At 37.2% G+C, this 24,345-nt stretch overlaps 1 protein-coding gene and 1 pseudogene across 1 annotated transcript; one reads left to right on the forward strand and one right to left on the reverse strand.

Moving 5' to 3' along the window:
* Nucleotides 1-8,433: 8,433 nt before the first annotated feature.
* BET1 (Bet1 golgi vesicular membrane trafficking protein) lies at nucleotides 8,434-19,160 on the reverse strand. Its single transcript, XM_006891500.1, has 4 exons — nucleotides 19,142-19,160; nucleotides 13,346-13,470; nucleotides 10,908-10,964; nucleotides 8,434-8,589 (listed from the first exon to the last, which is right to left on the reverse strand). The coding sequence occupies exons 1-4, from the start codon at nucleotides 19,158-19,160 to the stop codon at nucleotides 8,434-8,436; spliced, it is 357 nt and encodes a 118-aa protein (XP_006891562.1).
* A 241-nt stretch (nucleotides 19,161-19,401) lies between these two features.
* The window catches only part of LOC102868395, a 30,653-nt pseudogene continuing 25,709 nt past the window's right edge, over nucleotides 19,402-24,345 (forward strand).

The following is a 24,345-nucleotide window of genomic DNA, read 5'->3' on the forward strand; positions in this document are numbered from 1 at the left end:
TGTTCTGGGATTCCCATTCTTCTCAGAATCAGCCACAGTTTGTTATGATCCACGCAGTCAAATGCCTTTGCATTATCAATGAAACACAGATAGACATTCTTCTGGTTTTCCCTGCTTTCAGCTAAGATCCATCTAACATCAGCTACAATATCCCTAGTACCACGACCCCTTCTAAACCCACGACTGGAACTTCTCATTTTACTATTATTAATATTTAAGGCTGTCCTTGTATTTCTGGCATATTAAATAAATAATGTAAGACAAAACTATAAAGACAATTGGAAGATTGAAAAGTCTAGTGATTATATAAACAGGTATCTCAAAACAGATTGAAAGCATAGTCGTAACTGAAATAAAATATAATAGTAAATAAAAGGCAAGCAAAAATCAATAGTTTTGTACAAGGATATAAATGTAAGTAAATAAAGATTAAAAGGATATGCATGTAAAGATAATTTATTAAATAGTATGTATAGACAGTGAACATTCCAATAGCAACAATAAGAGCTGTCAGGTGCTGTTAAGTCGAGCAGGACTCACACCGACACTATGAGCAACAAATGTGAACCCTGTCTTAATCCTGTGCCATCTTTGTAATTTCTCATATACTTGACTCCCATACTGCAGTCACTATGTCAATTTGTGTCTAAAAGTGTCTCCCTCTTTTATCTAATGTCCAACTTTCCAAGCATGTGTCTCTTGCCAGGCAACAGCCTTTCCTAACAATACACCCAAAGTATGTGAAATGAAGTTTTGTCATCTTTACCTCCAAGGAGCATTCTGGTTGCACTTTCTCCAAGCTACTTGTTTGCTCTTTTGCAGTCCATTGATATTGCAATACGCTCTTCCAACATTGTACCTCAAAGGCATCCATTCTCTTCCTGTTATCCTTATTCATTATCCAGCTTTCAGATGCATAACAAATGAATGAAAAGATCATGATCTGAGTCAGGCACACTGATTCAGTTAAATTGGTGTCTTCACACTGATTATCTCTGTTTCTCAGTAATCTGGGGAGTCCCTATCTGCAGACTCCCCCAATGAAATACATCTTTGATTTCCTGAATGCTGGTTCCAAAGGATTGTGGATCCAAGTCGGACAAAATCACTGACAATTTCTATCTTCAACTTTCATGATATTACTATCATGATACTCCTATTGGTCTAGTTGTGAGAGTTTTTGCTTTGTTGATGTTGAGATGTAATCCATATTGAAGGCTTTGATCTGCACCAAGTGCCTCAAGTCCTCTTCACTCTCAGCAAGTAAGGGTTGTGACAAAATATTCCTCTGATCCTGATATCATGTTATTTTTCATACAGTGCAGCTCCTCAAATTATTTGATCAGTACATAGATTGAAAAGACATGGAAGGAAGACACAACCTTGATGCACACCTTTCTTATTTTTAAACCATGCAGTCAGTGTTCCCTTACTCTGTTCGGACAACAGCTTCCTGGTTTAGCTATAGTTTTGTGTGAGCACAATTAAATGTCCTGAGATTCTCATTCTTCTTGGTGTATTTCCCCAACAAAAACAGCATTTAGCAATTACAGTGTCTTAGTATTTCACTATCTCCTTCTTAAAGGCAAGGGATAAACATGTATACAGATGGATGTCTGTAGATATGCAAATGTCTCTCTTCTGCATGAAGTAATATTTTTGATACTTTAAATATTTTCAATCAATACTGTGTTATTATAAATTAAGCTCTCTAATATATATTAGAATCATAGCTGACCCTTCATCGGGTTTCTGAAGATAAATTACACAGGAGACTGGTTATCTTTTTTTCTGAAAAGCTACTAGCGGATTTGAACTGCCAGAGAGATGTGATCTTTAGGTTAGCAGCACAGATCCCTAAGGACTATGTGAAAAAGTGGTTGAAGGCTAACTTACTCCTTTTCTTTATCTCCTTTCCTTTCTTGTCTCTTTATACTGTTTCAGACACACATATTTAAATCTTATCATATGAGAACCTCCTGGGTTTTTATTCTACTATAAAGAAGGTACAAAGAACATTGTTACGTGCCATCAAGCCACCTGTAGCTCACAGGTCTAAAGCCTGCTCTGTTCAGAGCCAGTCTCACTGACTCTGACACACCTACTCCCCTTGCCCTAGTCATTGTTATCAATCCATCTCACCCATGGTCTTCCTCTCCTTATGCTGTCGCTCCACCCTTCTGAGCACAAAGTCCTTCTCCAAGGATTGGATCCTCCTGGCCACATGACCTAAGTATGTGAAACAGAACTTCAAAATTCTAGCCTCCAAGGAGAAACTTGGTTTCATCCTCTCTAAGGTAGACCTATTTGTTTCCCTGGGGGTCCAGGGTATGTTCAAGTTTCTTCTCCAGCACAAGTCAAAGACATCAATTCTCCTGTAATCTTTAGTCACTGTTCAGCTCTCTGAAACACAGCAAGTAATTGCAAAGACCATGGCTAGGATCAGTGCACCTTAGTCTCTAGACTGACATTGTTGCTTCACAGTACTCTAGAGACTCCCTGACAGCAGATTTACCTAATGCAATTTGTCTTTTGAATTCGTGACTGCGGGTGCAGAGTGTTGATTAAGAAGCTGGGCAAGCTAAACCTGTTAACAACCTCAATCTCTTCTCTAACCATCATGCTCCCAATTGGCCCAGCGGTGGCAATCTGTCTTCTTCATGTTGAGCTTCAATCCATATTGAAGACTACAGTCCTTGACCTTCTGCAGCAAGCATTTCAAGTCCTCCTCAGTCTTTCTCAAGAAAGGTTGCGTCATCTGTATAACGTAGGTTGTTGAGTCTTCCTCCAGTCCTGATGCCACATTCCTCCTCATAAAGCCCAGCCTCCTGAGTGATGTGTTCTGCATACAGATTCAAACGGTGTGGACACATCCCTGACTCACTCCCTTTCCTATTTTTGAACCATGCAGTGTTTTCCTACTCTGTTCTGAGGACTGCTTCCTGGTCTAACTATAGGTTTTGCATAAGCAAAGTACTTTAGTCATTATACATTAGCCTTTGTATATTTGAAAATAAAAATGTCATTATCCCCTAAAATAGTTTTGCCATTTAGTTTACAAAAGTAGAGAACTCTTAATTACCCTGAAAGCCGTTTGTTAGACCCAAAAAGCTAGCGTCAGCTATGTTGTTGTTAGGTGCTGTCGAGGCACATACAACTCATAGTGATCCTACGACATCAGATCTGAATCCTGCCCTGTCCTGTGCTATCCTCAACAGCTCTGCCACACCAAGGCCCAATGTTCCGGTCACTGTCAATCCATTTTGTTGGGGATTTTCTCCTCCTTCGCTGACCCTCCATTTTTTCATGTATATTACTGTTCTCCAAGCACTAGGTCCTCCTAACAACATGCCCAAAGTCTATGAGACACTATTTCACCATCCTTCCCTCTAAGGAACATCCTCAATACACCCCCTCTGAGACAAATGTATCAATTATAAAATAGGAGGGCTTCCTTGTGGCACAGAAGTGCTTATCAGTTGTAAAAGTTGGCAGTCCAAACCCATCCAGTGTTTCCTCCATCAGTCCCTATAAAAGTTACAACCTAGAAACCAGAGGGGCAGTTTTTTGGCACATATCACTATGAGTCAAAACAGACTTGAAGGCATTTAACAAGAAGTACAAAATGGGATGCATTAACTGCAGCAACACAACAGTACAGTATGTTCTGAGCTTACTGGTAAAGAACTACACAGCAGTGGTCTGGCAGTCCTTCCAGGACTGTGGCTGTTAGTGCAATTTTTTTGTACTTTTCTAGTCTTTTGCCAGAGTCATTAGCATACTACAACCCCAATACTCAGCTTTCACTGTAGAAAATTTGCTTTTAGTGACTTTCTGGCAATTCTAAAGAAGCAGGGTAAAGAAAAAAAAAAATGTTTTCTGTAACCCCTCTAATCTCACTTTAAAAATTGTGCCCAAGCCCTCTGTTGCAGTCACTACGGCAATCCATCTATTTAAAGGTCTTCCTTTCCCTTTGACCTTCCACCTTTCCATGCATTATGTTTTTTTCCAGAGACTGTCCCATCCTAAGAATATGTCCAAAGTTTGTGAGAAGTCTCATCACTCTTGTTCCTAATGAACCCTATGGCTGCATTTTTTTCCAACAGAGATTTATGATGAGAATTCTAGAAACTAAGAAATAGCTTAAAAAGTGAAAGAAGATATAAAAACTAAATGTAGACCAAGTAAGGAGAGTTTAAGGGAGCTAACACATACCTGCATTTGTTTCTTATAAAACGTATTTGCAATGAATAAGTCATTGATTGCACAAAATTAAATTCTATCTCCAGCTTCATTTCTGTCACCAAGCCCATGTTTTCCAACTACTGATTCTTCTTCTCTGTTCCCAACTTTTGCATTCCAGTCACCCATTATTACCAACGCACCTTGATTGCATGTTTGATCAATCTCCGACTGTAAAAGTTGGTAGAAATCATCTATTTCTTCTTCTTTGGCTCTGGTTATTGGTGCATATATCTGAATGATAGTGGTATTCACTGGACGTCGTTGTAATCATATGGATATAATCCTATCATTCACAATGTTGTACTTGAAGATGGATCTAGAAATTACTTTTCTAACTATGAAAGTGAGTGTCAAGGACTGCAGCCTTCAGTATGGACTGAGGCTCAATGTCAAGAAGACAAAGATTCTCACCACTGGACCAATTAGTAGCATCAGGATGGATGGCGAAGAGATTGAGATTGTTCACAGCTTCAGTTTGCTTGGCTCCACGGCCAACACACTTGGCACCAGTAGCCAGGAAATAAAAAAATGTATTGCGATGGGGAAGTCTGCTGTTAGGGACCTCTCTAAAGAGAGCAACAGTATCTCTCTGGAGACTAAGGTGCGTCTGATACAGACCATGGTTTTTGCAATCACTTGTTACGCATCAGAGAGCTGGACAATAACTAGGGAGAGAATTAATTGATGCCTTTGAGCTGTGGTGCTGGAGAAGAGTATTGAATGTACCATGGACTGCCAAGAAAACAAACAGATTCATCCTGGAGAGGGTTAAAGCAGGCTACTCCTTGGAAGCAAGGATTCTGGGGCTTTGTCTGACATACTTTGGGCATGTTGTAAGGAGGGACAGGTCCTTGGAGAGGGACATCATGCTTGGTAGGGTGGAGGGACAGCGCAGGAGGGGAAGACCTTCTATGAGGTGGATTGATTCAGTGACTGGGGTAATCAGGATGGGTGTGTCAGAGGCAATGTGATTGGCACAGGATAAAGCAGGGTTTAGGGCTGTTGTACAAAGGGTCGCTATGAGTTGCAAGTGACTCGACGGCACATAACAACAGCAACACATACCACTCAGAAATCTACCTGTTTCTGAGCAATATCTAGTAGAAAATTTGTTAAAATTATTGAACCTTTAATAATCTCTATAATAAAAATCATCTCATACATATTAGCTCTTCTTGGAATTTCTTTTAGGGAAGAAAAACAAAACAAACGTAATCATTTAAATAATTATAAAATTAAATGTTATCAACACATAATTTTAAGAGGTCATTTTAAATAAATTAAACAATCTAAAAAATGTCCAAGATTTTACTCTAGTTACTTTTCTGAAATCCAAGTTACCTCATAATATTTGTTTCTGTTTCCTTGAGAATTTGTATTTTCTAGCCTTTAGAATCAATGGATTATTAAACAATGCACACAAATTAATAAAAGTATCAGCTTCTAGTTCTATTAACTTATTAATGAGGTAGCTGAGAAGAAAAGAGCATCATAAGCATTATTTTGAAATATAAATTGATGACAAGTTTATTAAACATTACTATGTTTTGTTCAAACTGTTTTGAATTATGCTATTTGATTTTTGTTTATTTCCAAAGCCATTGTAGCAATTAGAAGACATCAGTAACAATAAAATCAGATTAAGTTTTCTGTTCTTCTATGAGTCATCTGTAATTGTAGTTTCTTTTAAAAACCCAAACACATTAGAAACAATTTTCTAATGTATAAATTGACCTTTTGAAGGTAGCAAAGTTGAATCACCAAACATTAATTTTTGTTTTGAAATGCCATTAATGACTAATCACTACATTGCGGTAAACAACATAGATGTAATCTGCATTATCTTTCAGCTATTATAAAGTTATAATCAAGATTCATTCATTTTATCTTCATAGAATTAGGATGATTTGCTTATTAAAGATATTTTGTATATTTCTATCTTGCCATTCATTGTTTTAATAAGATTTGAACTTCACAATTTGCAAATTTCATAAATTTATTACAGTCCTTCAAAATGTGGTGAAAAATTCTTCACAAGTCTCATGAAAAAAGCACAAAGACCCTGCCCTGCCAGTCACACTCCTGGAGTAAAACAATCCATAAAAGGACAGTACAGAGACATCAGCTGTACTTAATGTAGAGTGATCCCTGCACTCATATGAGAACATCTAGCTAGATGGAAAAGCATGAAATCAGAATAATAATAATAAGCACCTATTTCCCTTCCCCTTTTAAAAAATTTTATATTGGTTTGCATGTAAAATTCATATACACTGTGTTTCACACATTTCTTCAAACACATGGTTTCATACAATCATCCCCATACCTTGTGTTTTATAGATTTAATCACCACTGATCTATACCCACGATTACCCCATTTTTACAGGTTCCCACTGGATTTTTCCAATTCTTTTATCCCTTCCCTCCACCCACCAAACTCTGTGACCCCTGATTTCTCCTGCTCTCCACCCTCAGCCTCCTCCCTTTTCCCCTTTGAACTTTTCTATACATCTTACTAGTTATACTTATATTTTTAAAATACGGTGTTATTCAGTATTTTTCTTTATGAGACTGAACTAGTTCGTTCCATAATGCTCTCTAGACTCTCCCATGTTAAACAATTATTTTCAAAACCATTGCTCCTGAGTGCTGCACAGTATTCCATGGTGAAAATGTACCATAATTTCTCAATCCATTTTTTTTTTTATGGACAATTGGGCTATTAACATTTTCCTGCTATTGTGAATAATGTTGCAGATCCTCATTTGAGAAACAAATAACTTCTATATTTTTTATAAAAAGTATCATCAGTATAACCAGGACTGTATGAGAACCAGCTCATCTCAGCTTAAACAGCAATTATACATCTACGGTCTCATGTTCAATGTTATATTAGTAGCTTGAAATCAACAATGGTGGGAATACTTAAAACACTTTAGTTAGAAAGCTCTGCAAATTTGATTTTACTTCCACTCCTCCTAAGAGTCAGTTTACCATCATTTTACCAATTGAATGGAAACATATAACAAGAAGAAGTGATAATTTTACTTACAGTCAAAATCTACCATTCTTAATTATGAAGAGACTTTTGAGGGTTGGGATTTTTAGTGGAGTGTTTTTGTTTTTGCTTTAGAGACCATAAAATGCATCATGACAAAAATATGTTGAGGTTCATCAGAAAAAAAAAAAAGGCTTAAAGGCTTATCAATATAGTTCATTAAAAATTTATTTTTTTTGAGTTTATAAATGGGTCATTTCCAAAATAGTAGTGATACAGAGTATCTGGTAATATTTTAATATATCTTTCTACTCCATAAACCAAACGTGCACTTTATACAAACAAATATAGTGGCTTAAAGCACCAACACTCTTAACGCCAATATGTCTAGGAAGTTTCATTATATATTTTAAGCATATAATAAAGCAGAAACAATTAAATTCCTTGAACACTTTATTTCCACTCAGAGCTCAGCAACTACTTAGCTTCACATTATTTTGTTGAAAAGGATAACCAAATGGCCCATCTAAGTAGCTAAAGTCATAAAATTATAAATCGTTACCTCTTGTTGTTATTATGTGATACTGAATCAAGTCATTAGAATATAAAGTTAATATAAAACATTAACTATAATGGTAGACATTTCTAATGGGCCTTACTCACAATATACCATAATAATAAACTGCATTAAAGAATGAGATCCTTAACCAATAAGGAAAGAGAAGCTGTATCATGAATTATCATGAGGACTAAAGGTAAGATTAGATAACTGCTCACAACTTGAAAAAAATAAAGAAAAGAATACAACAGTGCAGCTGATGATGCTTCAAGAAGACATACTGACCACCAATTTATGCACCACTGTCAGAGCTCAGCATAAGGTCCATCATACAATCTGTTACTGTCCTACGAAATTTCTTTATGGTCACAAACAATAGGAGAAAATACCTTATTAGGAAAAGTGCCATCTTAATACCCCTGAAAATAGGGGCAAAATCGACTCACTAAGAAATGTAATATTCAAAAAGGACTATATTGTGGTTTATGAAACAAATGAATTCAGAAATTAACAATGGAAAAATCATACTAACTGTAAATAAGAAATGTCTTGTTTCTGATTGCTGTTAAAACATTAAGTATTCCATTAAGTCATTAAGTTGGAACAAATTCCAAACTTACACTTACTTATATCACCTGAATTTAATAATCCAATAAATGACAAAAAAGACAAAGAGTGAAAAGAGCATCATATAGCACAGCAGCTTGGTTTGGCTCCCTCTGGATAAAATCTTCAGTCTCCCCATTGTTTTACCTAGAAATCCAGTTGTAGAATCAAATTGTGAGTCCTATTAGGGGGAAGCAGAACACCACAGTTAGATTGTAATACCCTATACAGACATGTTAAAATAATGTCAGTTTGTTCACGTAACTAAATACATCCTCTTATTAAGTTAAATTACTTTTAAGGGCAATTTTTGTGTTTACTTCTTTCAGGAGTTTGTTTTTAATGTAGGGTAATCAGATTGATTATTTCAGACAGAACATAGCAATTCTCTCAACAAATAAAAAGCTCTTTCATGATCAAGTAATATTTTTCCCCAGTTGCATAGAGTAATTATGAAAAACCCAACCACGTAGATCTTATTCCAGTTATAAGAACTAAAAACCCCACAAGTTATAAAGGTAAGTAGTTCTTCGAGTATCATAGAGGCTTTTCTCACACTTTTTATTCTGGCATGGTTCTAAAAGGTCAAATGGCTGGTTGTTTTCTAGTTGAGTAGCTGTGATGTGCTGTCAAGTCAGAACGTCAGTGGATTTTCAGAAGCAGTATCCTGTGGGACAGAAGAATGCCTATCCTCTTCCCACAGAGCAGCTGGTGGATTGGAACCACATGCCTTTGGGTAGCCAGTGCAATTCCTTACCACTAAGCCATCAGAGCTTGGTCACTGTGTGCTGTCATGTCTCAAACAACTTATAGCTGGCCATTCCAGTAGATTTTCAGAAACAGTAAAGCACACAGGAGGAGACCTCCCATCCACTTCCCTCAGAACATCTATCTGGTGAATTCAAACCATATGGTTAACAGTTCAATGTAATTTTACTTTAAAGATCTTTTTTTAAAACAGCTGACTTTCAAGTACTGTAGTACCTAGTAAAAGCTTGAGGACTTCATGTACAGGTGGTACAAAATTATGGTAAAAATCATAAACAGGAATGGTAAAAAATTCCGAGATTAATATAGAGTTAGAAAAATCTTTAAAGTGAAAAGTCAGGTATAAATTAACAATCTCCTAAGTAATAGTACAAAATGCATAGTAAGTAACTCAGGTTTGATGTAGCTCATGTGTTTAGAGCTACAGTCTTATATCAGAATTCCTAGATGCTTCCTCACCCCAGGCCCCAATCCCGGCCCCCGCAAAAAATAGACACGCGCGCGCGCGTGTGTGTGTGTGTGTGTGTGTGTGTTTCCTATTTCCTGAAATTCAGAATCATAAGTCGAGTGATCCAAACAAAATAGTAACTCTCCCCAGGTGATTTCAATTTTGTTTGCTGGAGAAGTGACGTGAGAAAGCATTACATTATTTAATTAGTACACTTTAAAAAGGGATATGGAAAAACTAGATATGGTCCAAAGAAGTTTGACATAAAATCAACATTAAAGAAAGGACATGAGGGGACCTCTGGGCCTAGTGGCAGGAAGCTGTGCCTGCAATCCCAAAGGGGTGCAGTTCGAATCCACCAGATGCTTTGCTGGAGGAGGAGTAATATCCTCCTGTGCCAGTGGGATCTGATTCGATGGCACATGAGTTAAAAAAAAAAGAAAGAAAGTACATAGATTCTAAAGAGGAAAGGTGAAGGATCAGGTGTTATTATGTTCAAACCTAGCAAAGATTTGGTCACAAGTGATTTTTAGGAGATTAAGCTGGGTGTGGGGGGAAAGGTGACACAATTAGCTGGCATAAAGAAGGTGCTTTGGATTAGCTGGTTAATAAATTACTACTAAGGGAGCTCTGATGGCCTAGTGGTGAGAAGCTGTGCTGCAATTCCAAAGGCACACGATTTGAATCCACCAGCTGCTCTGTAGGAGAAGGATGGGCAATCTCCTCCTATGTGATTTACTGTCTCTGAAAACCTGTGGGAGGGTCGTCAGCTAACAGTCAGCTCTGACTTGACAGCACACAAAAACAAATGAGTTGAAAACACACAAAACAGTTATTTCTCCTGAATTTTTATCAGTACTTCTAAATTTAACCCAAAAGACATACTGGCTTCCTTCTCATCTTTCTATTTATATTTTGGTTAAAGTGCAAAAAGTAAACTGTTGTGATTCCAAACCAGTTAGAGAGATATAGCTGGAAATTCAGGAAAAATTACCTATTTTCAGAATAATTTTTAAATTCTTATTAGGGTGACTATAAATATTTGAGACCAATACATAGAATTCAAAATTCTCAATTCAGTGATTTATTTTCAAAAACTTTCTAGAACACTTGTATTATAATACAGTTTCATGTGACATCAACAAAGCATTTAACTAGTAGTTATGTACTTCAACTCTACTTTGTAATGAGTAAAAGTTAAAATTGTGTTATTCTTGATTAAAGGACTAAATTGGAGACCTCCACCTCAAATTTCTTAGGATTTAAAAGCAAAATACACTTACCATTTCAGCTAATAATTTATTTTGATGTTTTACTTCATGGCCTATTTCGATGGAAAGCTTTGAAAAGAAAAGCACATACCTTATTACTCATAGGAAGACATTCATATGTTATAAAATAAGAACAATAATGCCATTACAATTATCTACATCTTGTCAAATGAAATGAAATTCCAGAAATATAAAATATATTACTTTCTCTGTTCTATTTTCTACTGACCTTAAAACAAATAAACTTAGACTATCTCTTCTCAACACACACTGTTCTCTGGGTCTCATATTTTTGCATATTCTTTTCTCTGATTATTTTATTGATGTAAAAGAATTTCTTTGTATTTTTCCTTGGTTACATTTTAAACTGTATACACGTATGTTTACAATACAATTCAAATCAAGAGGAGGGTTCATTTTTTTAATGAAATGTGACATCATTTTGAATATAGGCTTAAACTGATTGTGTCTTTAGATTTTAAAGGTAGTAACTTTTTCTTTAAAATATGATTTTTTTTAAACTTTACAAGCGAGCATTACCCATATTTTGAAGCTCTGGAGAAAGGTAGTCTCCAGGAAAACAAAACAGCTATAAAAATGGGGTCAAACACAGCAATGACTGTGAGGAAGGCAAAGGACCTGGGAGGGTTGGTTCTGCTGTACGTGGGGTCACAATGAGTCAGAATTGACCTGATGGTGGCACCCAGTGCCACCACAAAACTAAACAGATCCAATACATCATAGGACAATTTTTATCAAAGCCTTTACTTCTAAACTATGCTAATAAATACAGACAACTTCTGAAAATCTTAGCAAATCATTGCAAATGCTGTTCTCAAAGGATATTTTTGACCTTTGTGTGGAAAGCATAGGAGAGAAATTTAACATAAAACAGAAGTACAATTTCAGAGACCAGAATATGCACCTTTTACCTAAACTTAACAATTCAGAGATAATAAAGTTAAATAGCCAAGTAGAGAGTAAAGTCAAATAGCACATATTGTCCCAGGTCTTTCTGCCTTGTTATTCATAAAAAGTAAAGAAAGTTCTGAAGAAGTCATTACTTTCTTTGGCAATAAGTCTAAATTACCAATGTTTGAGTTTAAAAAAAGATAATAAATGCTATTTTTCAAAGTCTTAACATTATTCACTATTGCCTAGCTCATGGATCACTTCATTATGATGTAATCCAACTGCTTCAGAATGTACTAGTCTCTTCGATGAATATCAGTCAATTTCCTAACGACTACAGTGAAACATCAATTAAGCTTTTGTAGTAGGCCCTATTAAGCCTACAGTATGTTTTAACATAATGTAGAAGCAATCATAAAAACCGTTAAAATAATCTTTTTGAAATTCCTTTATTTAGTACATATTTACTAAATCTACTGATAAAAAATTTATGCAGAATAATGAGTACCACTGAAAACTACGCAGTCCAGTATATTACTTTTGCATATAAACAACCTCAATGCAAATCACTACATTGCTATTGCAGTGATAAAAAGAGTCAAATGTTCATGAAGAAAAAGTTTCTTTCAAACATGATGATTAGGTGAAGTTCAAAGGAAGGAGGTACAATGAAGCAGAGTTTTATAGGATGGACAAGATTTCAGACAATATACACAAGAAAAGAATACTTGAGGATATACTGCGGTCAAAGACATGAATTATAAAGTAAAGTAACAATGGCACAAAGGACACAAATGTACACCAATTTTTTTGGCAGAAAGAATAAAACATCTCAAAGTACAGCGATCTAAAGATCAAGGGTCAATCTTTGAAGAACTTGTCAGGTCAAGCTTAGAGCGTAAACTTTATTAGATTATAGGACAACACTGAAGACTTCTAGAAGTGAAGTGATATAATTTAAATGACATTCAAAAAAGATTAGTGTGAAAAATGCAGCTCATTCACAAACATGCAGAGCAGGAACATCTATCAGAAGGTAAAAAATATCAGAAGGGAAAAAAAATAGGCAGAACACACAGGTAAACATAGTAAAGAATGAATCATAAAATGGTGAGTTCTAAAGGGAGAGACAAGAAGCCTCAGGCTTGTAGTTTAAGAGATTGAAAGAAGAAAATGTCAGAAGCACAGCTCAGGGGTGGAAGATGGACAGCTCTGTTTTAAACATTAATGTAATCAACATCTTTTATTTGGATTTAACCATAAAATACAATTGAAGAATATTATGAAACACAATGTATACAAATTGTGTAAGCAAATTAATAAAAACAACAAAAAATTAAAGAAATATACCATATCTTTTGCCCACATTTTCTTATCTTCAGCTCAAACCGTGTTTTAAAATCTGGGTGTACTCTAATCATACTGAACCATATTACTTGGGTAACTGAATTACTTAGTATGATGTCTACATAATTATATATCTTATGACAGTAAAAAAGATACATGTAAATAACAATATGTCTCTATTGTGTACTTACAGACTTTATAGTAGTTACTTTGTTTCTTAGACTTTCCGTGAGTCTTTCATTTTCTTCTTCACAGGCATTATACCCAGTATTAGCATAGCCATAGTTCCCATAATTCCCAGGAGGTGCTCCTTCACCTGTAAGGACCAGATCAAGTAGCTTTGTAGTTTTGGCAAAAATAGAAGCCACTCTGAAACCTTGACAATTAGGAAAGAACCAAAAAAGACCCCTGGAGGGCGTTGCAGACCACACAAGCTTACAATAGTCATGCTTCACATTAAAAAGTAGAGAAAAGAACATTCTTTTCCATTACCTTCTCTTAATCAAAGGGAGCTCTGATGGCATAGTCCTCAGGGAACTAAGATGCTAGCCCAAAGGTGACATTTCTCTGGTGGTTTCAATCCACCAAGATTCCAGAGGAGAAAGATGGGCAATCTCTTCCCATCTGACTTACAGTTTCAGCAACATGATGGAGGGTCAGTTATAAGTTAGTTCTAACTCAAGTGCAATGAATGAGTTTTCTCTTAATCAAAGAATACTCAGTTCACTTCAATATACATTTACTGACTGCCTATGAGCCACACACAAGATACCAAAAAAAAGTCACTGATATATAAGCAAGCATTCTCTGCTGAGCAGAAGCTTATATTCTAATACAAAATCTGAAAGTGGTAACAACAACTGCTCATTTAAGAAGCATGACTATGGAAAAAGGAGAAAGAGAATAATGTAGTGAGAGAGAATTCAGAGCAAAAGAAGAGTCCTTTACCTTTATCTCTTGTCTCTTAAATATAAGGAAAGCTAAGTGGAAAAGAGCCAAAGGGGAGAGGGAGTCAGAAACTTGAAGATCTAGAAGACAGATGGAATATTCTGTGGAGAGTTGTTAGCTGCTAAAAGGGGTTGAATCATCATTCATTCCTCAACAAATACCCAAGTGCCTACTATGTATCAGATCCATTGTTCAATATGTTACTTATTCAGAGCTTATCCTAAGGAATGGCATTCAGAACGCAGTAGCCATTGCTCTATAAATGAAGTATTTCATGTTGACCAGACAACAGAACAGCAGTTGTGATCATTTGAAAGCAAATACATTTAAAAAAAAATTGTTCGGGGAGCTGAGGAAATCAAGAACAGTTGATTAAAGTATTGTTTGTTTTTCTACAATTAATATCCATCTTCGTAAAGGTAGGCAAAAGACAATACACTAAAGTGGTGATCAATGAACAAGTAGAATGATGGAGAAAGGTGGACTGTGGGATATGCAGGACTGCCAGGAAGGTGCAAAATCATAGTTGATGCAATCAAGCCTCCGGGCTATGTAACTTTCTACATCAGGTTTATCAGCCTGGGCTAGCAGAAGAGATGTTGGATATCTAGACTGATCTAAAGTTAGAAGCTTATGAGGAGGAGCGGGGTGGCGTGCAGAACAGATCCTCAATCTTTCTTGAGACTACAAAAAGAATAGTGAAGATGGAGATTGTGAGGTACAAAATCAGAAGATGGTTGATGCTGATTTTGTAAGAAAGCTGAATGAGCATGTATGTAGGATAAAGAAAGAGACAGAAACAATGTATCTCAGGAACTCACACAGCAGAAGGGTGACAGCAAGAACTCCAAGGAAGCCAAGTCTTTGGTAGTTGGTAGGTAAAGTGTGGCTGAGGTGTGAATAGAAAGCTCTTTCAAGGTACTACATACATTTACTTAAATCCTATGATCTCTGGAGGACAGAAACTATGTTTCATGTTCCCTGTGCCTGATGCAGCAGGCACCTACATACTCTCCATCACCACAAACCACAGCAAAATACTAAACAAGAATGCCCTAACAGATAAACTTCTACTGCCAATACTCTAGCCTGAAAACTTCCAGAGATGATATTAAACAAGTTTAAAACTCCAAGTGACTGGGCATAAGCTTTTTTTTTGCCATTCAATAGCTAATTTTTTAAAATGCATTTCACTCTATCAATCAATAAATAATATTTTGTATATATTCTACATTCATAAGAATCAGGATTCTTAATGGAATGTATGTACACTGTCTTCTATTTGTTTTCTGTGACTAAGTTTCTCAGTATATAGCATTTGGCTAACAAGTAACTGCTGGTTGGTTGTGTTTAAGTACCTGGTAATTTCACCAAGGAATTAACTAACAAAGGAATAGCAATTTGTTTTATTTCCTTTGTTTGGTTCTTTTGGCCTAACTTAATTTTAATTTTAGTGTTCTTCCATACTGTTCCATTTATGCAAAGAAGACATTCTTTATTCAGTCCCCAAAAATCTTTGAATCCACACTATCAAAGAGTTAATCTTCCCTCACAGCCTCATGCACTCCTATAGTAAAGAAAACAATAAAATAAAAATACTAGTAGCTGCTATTCTAAACAGCTACTTTTTGCATAACTTAACTGCCTTGAAAAAATACAGCAACAAAATAGAATGTGACAAAGACAATCCTCTGCCTTTGTCACTTTTGATAAATACTAACTAACACTTGCAGGAAGTTTCTATCAATAATTGAGGCAAGTCATTCACATACTCATGTGAGCTGTGGTGATTTCTGCACAAGAAGAGCTATATATTCATTATTTAAAATTCTAGGTTGACAATAATATTCTAAACAATCTAAAACAATACCCAAACTCTAATACAATAATACTCTTAAAAAACAGGTTCTATTATGTGTATGGATGGAGATGGTGATACCGATGATATATGTTGTTATTTGCCCTTAGGTCAGAATTGATTCAAAGCTGACCCTCCAATGGATTTTTAGAGGCTGTAAATGGGACAGGAGGAGCCTGCTTATCTTTCTCCTGCAGGGCAACTAGTGGATTTAAACCGCTGTCTTTGCACTGGCAGTGAAAATTCCTTATCACTAGGCCACCAGAGTGCTCTCTCTTTATATATTGGGGAGAAAACCGGTCCTACAATGCCAAAGTCACACAGTTCAAATCCACCAGCTGTTCCATGGCAGAAGGATGGGCAATCTCCTCCCATGCGATGTACTGCCTTTGAAAACTCACTGGAGGGTCTGCTATGTGCAAGCGTTCTGACTCCATGGTACACCATCACCACAACAAATACACACACACACACACACACACACACACACACACACACACGTGTGTGTGCGTGTAGATATACATACATATGTATACACACACACACACACACACAAATCTTCAGTACTTCACACCAAAGTAAACTGCATTCACAGTCACCTAACAGGGAGCGCCGGTGGCCTAGTTTCTGGGGAGTTGTGCTGGTACCTCTCTGGTGGTTTGAATTCATGAAGGGCTCCAGCCTGAGGAAGAGTGACAGCCAGCCTTGGAAATCTGCAGGAGGGTCAGCTATAAATTGGTTCCAACTGGATGGCCATAAAAGTTTTGAATGTCACCTAAGTGATAACCAAGGACCTTTTAGCTCTATTTCAATGGCTTGCAACCACGACTAATGGTCAGAATCACCAGAGCAGGAGTTTTAAAACAAAATATTCTATTGGTAGAGATTCTAATTTATTTGCTTTGGGCTGGGATCCAGGTACTAACACCTTTGAAATCTCCCTAGGTGATTCTACCTTCACAAGATGGATGTAACAGTAACTGCTGGCATGAGCACTGCAGACACACGGCAAGGTTCAAATCTGTGAGTTGTAATGGGCATCACAGCACCTAACAACAACAATGGGATTCTAATGCAGGGTCAGGGATGAGCACTACTTCCATAACCCCTTTCTAACATGGCACACCATTGTACAAACACATTCAAAGGGTATCTGAGAATCTACTGATGAATTCCAAACTCCTTGGTCTGATACAAATCTCCACAATGTGGTTCTACATCTCTTTCTTCAACCAAACTGACTTAAGTTATAATCCCAAAAACACACCATCTACTTTCCAATAGACTCAAGGATACAAGTGATGGCAAAGGCTGAAGAACAGGATCTGGCAACTTCTGTTCTATGGAGCATCTAGCGACGCAGTGTGTTGTACTATATTACTAACCAAAAGGCAAGGAGTTTGGCGCCCTGAGATGGGTAGTCTCTACAGACTTGTTGTCATCTACTATTGAGATGTAACTGGCCCATAGCTCAACTGCTAGCCAGTTTTCAGAAGCAGTATATTCACACAGGAAGAGACTGTTCATCCTTCTACAGGATTTGAACCACATGCCTTCAGACTGGCAGCACAGCTCCTTATCATTAAGCCACCAGACACTGACACCCTCAGAACCCTGGATGGAAAGACCTGGAATAGACTCTAGCACAGTGTGTTTCAGTTTGGTTTTAGTGCAGAGGATAAATATGAATCTGCACTCATTCAAATGCAATTAACAATAACCCTACACTCTATTCTTTTATGATGCTTTTAATTGGATCTTGCCTTTCCTACTCTACATTATTCAAGGTTTAGTTCAAATTCCTAAATCTCCACATAGTATACAGTAAATCTGTGAAATCTGAGGCATTAATTAGCTGCAGAATTTATCTCTGTATAAGAACTCTGTCTCTGTAAAACTAATACTGTATTTGATCATATAGCTACCACTGTATAATTTATCTTTCTGTATATACATATACAATTTATACATATACAAATATATGCAAATAGATGTGTGTTTGTATATATACTGTTATCCCTCAGGTAAACAGGAAGCAAATAAAGAGCTACAAAGACGGTATACCTAGGATACGCAGGGCCTACTTAAGTACACAATAAATGTTTGGTAACTCTGAGAAACGACAATAGTTCCAGAAAGGCTTCAGGTCTTTCGTTCACTGGGTGCCTATGCGTCATGCTCGACTCATTCCCAACAACAACACTGTTGATAATTAAACATTTGGGTGCACAAAACTGGTCTTGCTCGTAAGAAGTTCCTTCTCCTGTTTCATGTTACATTTTATCAATGTGCAAGTTTATAATTACTGGTAATTTTTATTTAAAGTACCAGACACACTTAGGAAAAAAGTTTTCCTATCTTATTATATAAAGTTCAAGAAATGCAACATTACACCTTTTCACAATATAGCATGCACTTTATAACGCACATTCATGTCGCATATTTTTTCTTTTGCTATTTTTTATTGGCCTTTAGAAAGAGCTTTGAAGTAGAAAATACTGTTCAAATAGTATGCATTATAAATCCGCCCTCCCCCGTCAAAGAAAATCCACGTCCCTAACTTATTTCTGTTAGCTGGTGTACCTGTTGCTAGTTTAAAGAAAAGAAATTCCCAAGCCTTACTGTAACTCATTGCTTTAAGAGTGTAGCAAGGTTCAGGTAAAATATGTCCACGGTAAAATCACCTTTGACCATGACATTACTTATCAGGGCCTGTAACAGTAATGACACGTACATCTTACCTTTGTAACTCACTGTTACTAGCAAGCTCTTAGTTGTGTACCTTGCATGCAAACCTCACTTTTAAAACTTCGCTTTGGAAGAAGTAAGATTAAGTAGAGAAGAAGTAGAAGCCAAAGCCAGATTGTGTGAAACTCAGGAGTCCCATAATCACGTTAAGACAACGACATTAAAACAATCAACTCACTCGACTAAGTATCTCTCAATCCCATTCAGTACTCTTAATTTATCATCCAAACTTGAGTCTTCCTAAACTTAAGGAAAACCCTTAGGATTTGGGGTAACTGGTATGTGTCCACTTGGTTCTATGTCCAAAGTTACTCTCCATACATTCCCATTTACGGGTCATCATCCAGCTGGTCTGATTTCCTCCCACGCTCCAGGCGCCCCAAAAGACTAGTTCTAGGGGCCCCGTAACTTCGAGCCTCATCCCTCTCCTTACCCAGGCCTGCACGCCTCATCCTGCCAGCGAATGGAGAGGAACGGCAGGAAGAGGGCAGGAAAGAAGGGCCAGGGAGTCACCGGGACCAGGTCTTCAGAGTCCCTCAGAACATTAACTTCTCCCAAAGCGCCACGACATCAATGAACTCCCAACACAGCGCTGGCTGATGGCGTCACGCGGACGCTCATCAGTGCCCTGCGAGTTTCCCGGAGTAGCATTCTGGGAAATGTAGTTCTTTGCCTTCATAGGTGGAGTATCGCATGCGCGAGGTGAGTGTTTCCAGGAGTCTTTGAGGTGTGACGTTTCATGCTTGCGGGGGTTGCGATTCTGAGCGTCTGGATCTTACTTTTGTCGTCACAGACTTCGAGGAAAATTTGTTGACCTCTTTCCTGTTTCAGGCTCCTTTTCCATCTCACTTCCCAGAGAAAACTTTGTTCTAGTCTTTCATTTTACCAGGAGTTTAAGACTCACAGAAGGGAGAGAAGAGGGTAATTTATTTGTGCGGGTTCACACCCATTTAGAAAGAGTAAATGCTACCCAGATCAAACTAATCCTCCACTTTAAAACTATTTGTGGAAAAACCTAGCAAAACCATGTTTAATAAAGTATTAACAACAGAAATTTAAAAAATTCAATAGAATTTTTATTTTAAAAGACAAAAGAAATCAGTATCCTCTAAAACAAGGACACTAGGAAAGCAGAGTTAGTGGGTGGTTGAGGGTGTAGAGTAGGGAAAGAATATGAAAAATTCAATGAGAACCCGAGAAGATGGGGTAATAATAAGCATTGATCAATGGTAATTAGTTATATAGAATGCAATGTAAATGAATAATTGTATAAAACAATGTAAATGAAAGATTGCATAAAGCACAATGTACATGAATAAAATACAGTGTATAAAAATCATTGTATTAAAACCAATTAAAAAAAAGATTACTACAGTCAAGCAAAGCTGACTCAGATTAAGATTGTTAGTTTTTTGCTACCATTGAAAACAACAAGGTGCCAATTTATGGAGGCTCGATGCATGACGGAGAAGAGTTGTGCTCCATTTTTCTTAATATTGTGCACCACATCTCTTTGCTATGGTGAATATTGCAGTAAAAAACATGGCCATGGAAGCAACCCAAGTGCCCACTAACAAATGAGGGAATAGAAAAGCTATCTATGATATATCTGCAAAATGGAATACTATGTAGCACTGAAAAACAAGAAACTAATAAAATTTTACACGATATGGGCGAACCTGAAGGACATTATGCTGAATGAAATATCTCAGTCACAAAAGGACAAATACTGCAGAACATCACTGTTATAAAACAAAACTGAAATGGGGGCTGGAGAAGAAACTGAGAAAAGAGGGGATAAATAATGAATACTGCATTAGAACAGATGAAAGAAAGAACTGTTTAAAATGAGTATATGATTAAGCGTTATCTGTATGACAAAGTCCAGAATAAAAGGTGCATAGCAAAGTGGACTGGAGGAGAAGGAGGAAATTATGCAACAATGAATCATTTTTTTAAAGTGAACTGAGAGGGATAGGGAGGAAAATGTGCACCAATGAATGAGTGAAAATCCAACTTTTCTATCAACTTTCTTTAAAATCACAATAAAAAAGGGGATGAAATATTGTTGACTCTTTGACTGCATATGACAATAGGTTCTTCTTGACCATAACCATTGAAGATCAACCTTGGATGGTTTCAAACCACTAACCTATAGGATAAAAGCCAACTGCTTACCTACTATGCTAATTAGTTGTTGTTATGTGCCATTGAGTTGGATCCAACCCATAACTGACCTTGCAGCAGGTAGGAAGGCCCTCAGACAGATGGATAGACACAGTGAATGCAACAAATGAGTCCAGTGTGTTGGAGATTGTGAAGATGGTACAGGATAGGACAGGGTTAAAATCTGTTGTTCATAGGATCACTATGAATCATACTTGGTTCACCAGCACCTAACCAAAAAATAAACAAGCAAACAAACAAGCAGTGTTTCAGAGACAGTGAGTCACATAAGCGGTGTTTGCCCAGCTTACTCCTGCAGAGCAGCTGGTGAATTCCGAAGGTCTGCCTTTGGGTTGGTAGGCTACTAGAGTTCCTTGCCAGTAGTTATAATTAATTTTAATTTAATTTAATTCATTACTTTTTCAGGCTAAGAGTATCCCATATAAATTGGCTGTGTTGAATTAACAGTCACTGACAATTTGGGCTCAGAAACTCTTTTGTAAATCAGAGTATCTACCCTATAAAGCATTTGAAATTTAATTATCTTATGAGCACCAAACTTAACAATGATTAAAGTTGCATGTTACATTTTATGTAAAACTTTTTGTTTGATTGGATTTTGCATTTGGGAGCAGAATAATAGCTGGAACTTAAAAGTTCTCAATGACTACTCTCTGTGCCCTAAGGGCTAAGTACTATATCTAATGACAAAAGAGTTTTACCAGTCCCTAGTGAGACTAGGTTTTATGAGGATAAATACGGCATCAGGATTGGAGAAAGACTTATCAATAACCTATGCTATGCAGATGGCACAACCTTGCTTGCTGAAACTGAAGAAGACCTGAAGCACTTGTTGCAGAAGGTAAAAAACTGTAGTCTTCAATATGGGTTGAACCTGAACATAAAGAAGACAAAGATTTTCACCACTGGGCCAACTGTTAGCACCATGATAGATGGAGAAGAGAGTGCAGTTGCTAACACTTACACCTTGCTCAGCAGTCAGGAAATCAAAAGATGACTGCATTGGGGGGAAATCTGCTGTAAGGGACCTCTCCAGAGTGCTGAAAAACAATATCAATCTAGAGACTAAAGCACTCCTAATCCAGGCCATGGTCTTTGCAATTACTTGCTATGCATCAGAGAGCTGTGAAATTACAAAAGATGAAGAAGAAGAATTGATGCCTTCAAATTGTGGTGCTGGAAAAGTTTTGAACATACCATGGACTGCCAAGAAAACAAATAGGCCTGTCCTAGAAATGGTGAAACCAAGTTTCTCCTTGAAGGTTCAGGTTGTTTGTTGTTGTTGTTTGTTGTTTTGTTGTTGTTGTTGGTGTGTGTGTGTGTGATTTGTGTGGTTTTTTATGACTCAAAAATTCACATTTAATTAAGTTCATAATAAAAAATATATTATTATGATAATTACCACAAGGATGCGTATAATAGCAAGTGTTTCAGATTTTCCTCTCCTTCATCAAGCAAAGGGATCTGCTTACTAAATATCACCAATTCTGTGTGTATATGTATTTTGAAGAATGTAGTGGCAATATATCATTCTACCGTAAGTGACTGAAATTGCTTACAAAGACATTTGATATTATAGGCTTGGGTTTTGAAGCTCTGTCTCACATACTTTGGGCACGGAGCCAGGAGAAACTGGTCCTTGGAGAAGGACACCATGCTTGGAAGGGTGGAGGGACAGCACGAGAGAGGAAGAACCTAGGAGCAATGGGGGTTGATGTGTAGGAATTAGTGAGACAGGTTCAAGACAGGGCAGGGCTTAGAGCTGCTGTACACAGAATCATTATGGGTTGCAGGTGACTCAGCAGCACATAACAACAACAACAACAATAAATGAGGATTCCAGAACTGTGAGAAGCCAATGGGTTGCAGGTGACTCAACAGCACATAACAACAACAACAACAATAAATGAGGATTCCAGAACTGTGAGAAGCCAAATTTCATACTAAATATTTATAATAAACCAAGTGCTGTAACAAGATATGAGGGAGGCACAGATACAAGCTGGAATTCACCCTGAAGCACCGAGACAGACCTTACGTGTTCACAAGGACTAAGTGCTAAGGCAGACCTTAAGCATTTACACTGTTCTTGTATTGTATTTGCTAACCCCTCCTTCCTGAGTCAAACATAAAGTTTTCAATAGAAAGAACTTAGCTTCATTTGCATAGAATTCTCTTTGTGATTTGCTCCCTGGCAATTTTCAATAAACGAACAGGGGAACTGCATTCAGCTGCTTCAGTTGTTCGAACTGCTCACCCCCTGCTTTACCTCTTTCTTTTCTCCTACATTCTTGGTGTCCTGTCTTTTTTTCTTGGCTGATGACACAGAACATTATATAAAATGACCTTGTGGGACAACATGGTGTAGTTTATAAAGTTTAGTGTTCAAAATGGCTTTCCTAGCCACCGATTTTGACTTTGCCATGTGATTGGGCGGGAATCTGTGAATAGGGCATATGAGCCTGTTCACAAGGGGGTTGGCTAGTCACACCAATCCAAAAGAGAATTGGCCAGTCTCACCAATCGACAAGGGGATTGATCAGTCTTGTCTTTAAATTGAATGGCTCCAGCAGCAGAAGGAAGCTTTTCCTTCCCCATCAGGAAAAAGACATGCAAAACAATACAGTGTGTTCTTCTGAACTAGAGATTCTTGCTCCAGACAGACTGGGAGTGCCCTTAGGAGCAGCAGCCATAGCAGCCACAGTAGAGAATCAGAGACCAGACATTATTAGATGGAGAACCAGAGACCTGTTATGAGATGGGATAGTCTGAAGGGACCGCTACACCATTGGAACCAGAGCTAAGAACCTTTGCTCGGATTTGTTGGACAATTGCTAATGGTGGGCCATCATTCACAGGTCTGAGAACTTTGTAACAATGGCCTGAAGCCACAAGGCTCAAGTGTGAGGTGCCTGCAAGCACATTTCAAAAGCTGTCCTGACTATATTCTGCTACTGACCTGGATTATAGACTTCCAACTTCCCAATATGGCTCTGTGTGATCTGTGAGCTAGACCCAGTTAAAGAGTAGGATGGGTGTTGAGACGTGTAGGAAGAGTTATGAGAGTATGGAGGCTACATCTGACCTTATGGGAACTGGTTTTATGTTGCTGATGTTGTTGCTGGTGACAGCTCCCCTTTGTGAAGTTGGTAAAGGTCTGATATGACCATTCCTATGAGGTCCTTACTCTTTTAACACATGGTGAGTAAACAGGATTAAAGCTTAAAATATTTATAAACAAATTTGTAATAAAATCCTCTATCCTGAAAAAAAATAGCAGTAACTGTCTTCCAAAGTAATCCTTAAAAAATTAAATAGTGATTTGCTTCATCCTGTTTTCCAAAATATTGGTAAATGTGTTGGCCAATTTCAGAAAATAAGAATTACCATTTGTTATATTATTTAGCAGTGGAGTAAGATAGTTTTCTTACTAAACAACAGTGCCATTTA

This window comes from Elephantulus edwardii, unplaced genomic scaffold, assembly GCF_000299155.1.
Source record: "Elephantulus edwardii isolate Elephantulus edwardi_28Jun2011 unplaced genomic scaffold, EleEdw1.0 scaffold00098, whole genome shotgun sequence".
Classification (NCBI taxonomy): domain Eukaryota; kingdom Metazoa; phylum Chordata; class Mammalia; order Macroscelidea; family Macroscelididae; genus Elephantulus; species Elephantulus edwardii.

Excerpts from the sequence above, each read along its gene's own strand:
- BET1 (XM_006891500.1), bottom strand. Across the intron at positions 10,965-13,345 it reads AAGTAACTACTATAAAGTCT|CTTTCCATCGAAATAGGCCA; the intron begins GTAAGTACACAA and ends TTCTTTTCAAAG. Across the intron at positions 8,590-10,907 it reads ATAAATTATTAGCTGAAATG|GACTCACAATTTGATTCTAC; the intron begins GTAAGTGTATTT and ends TCCCCCTAATAG.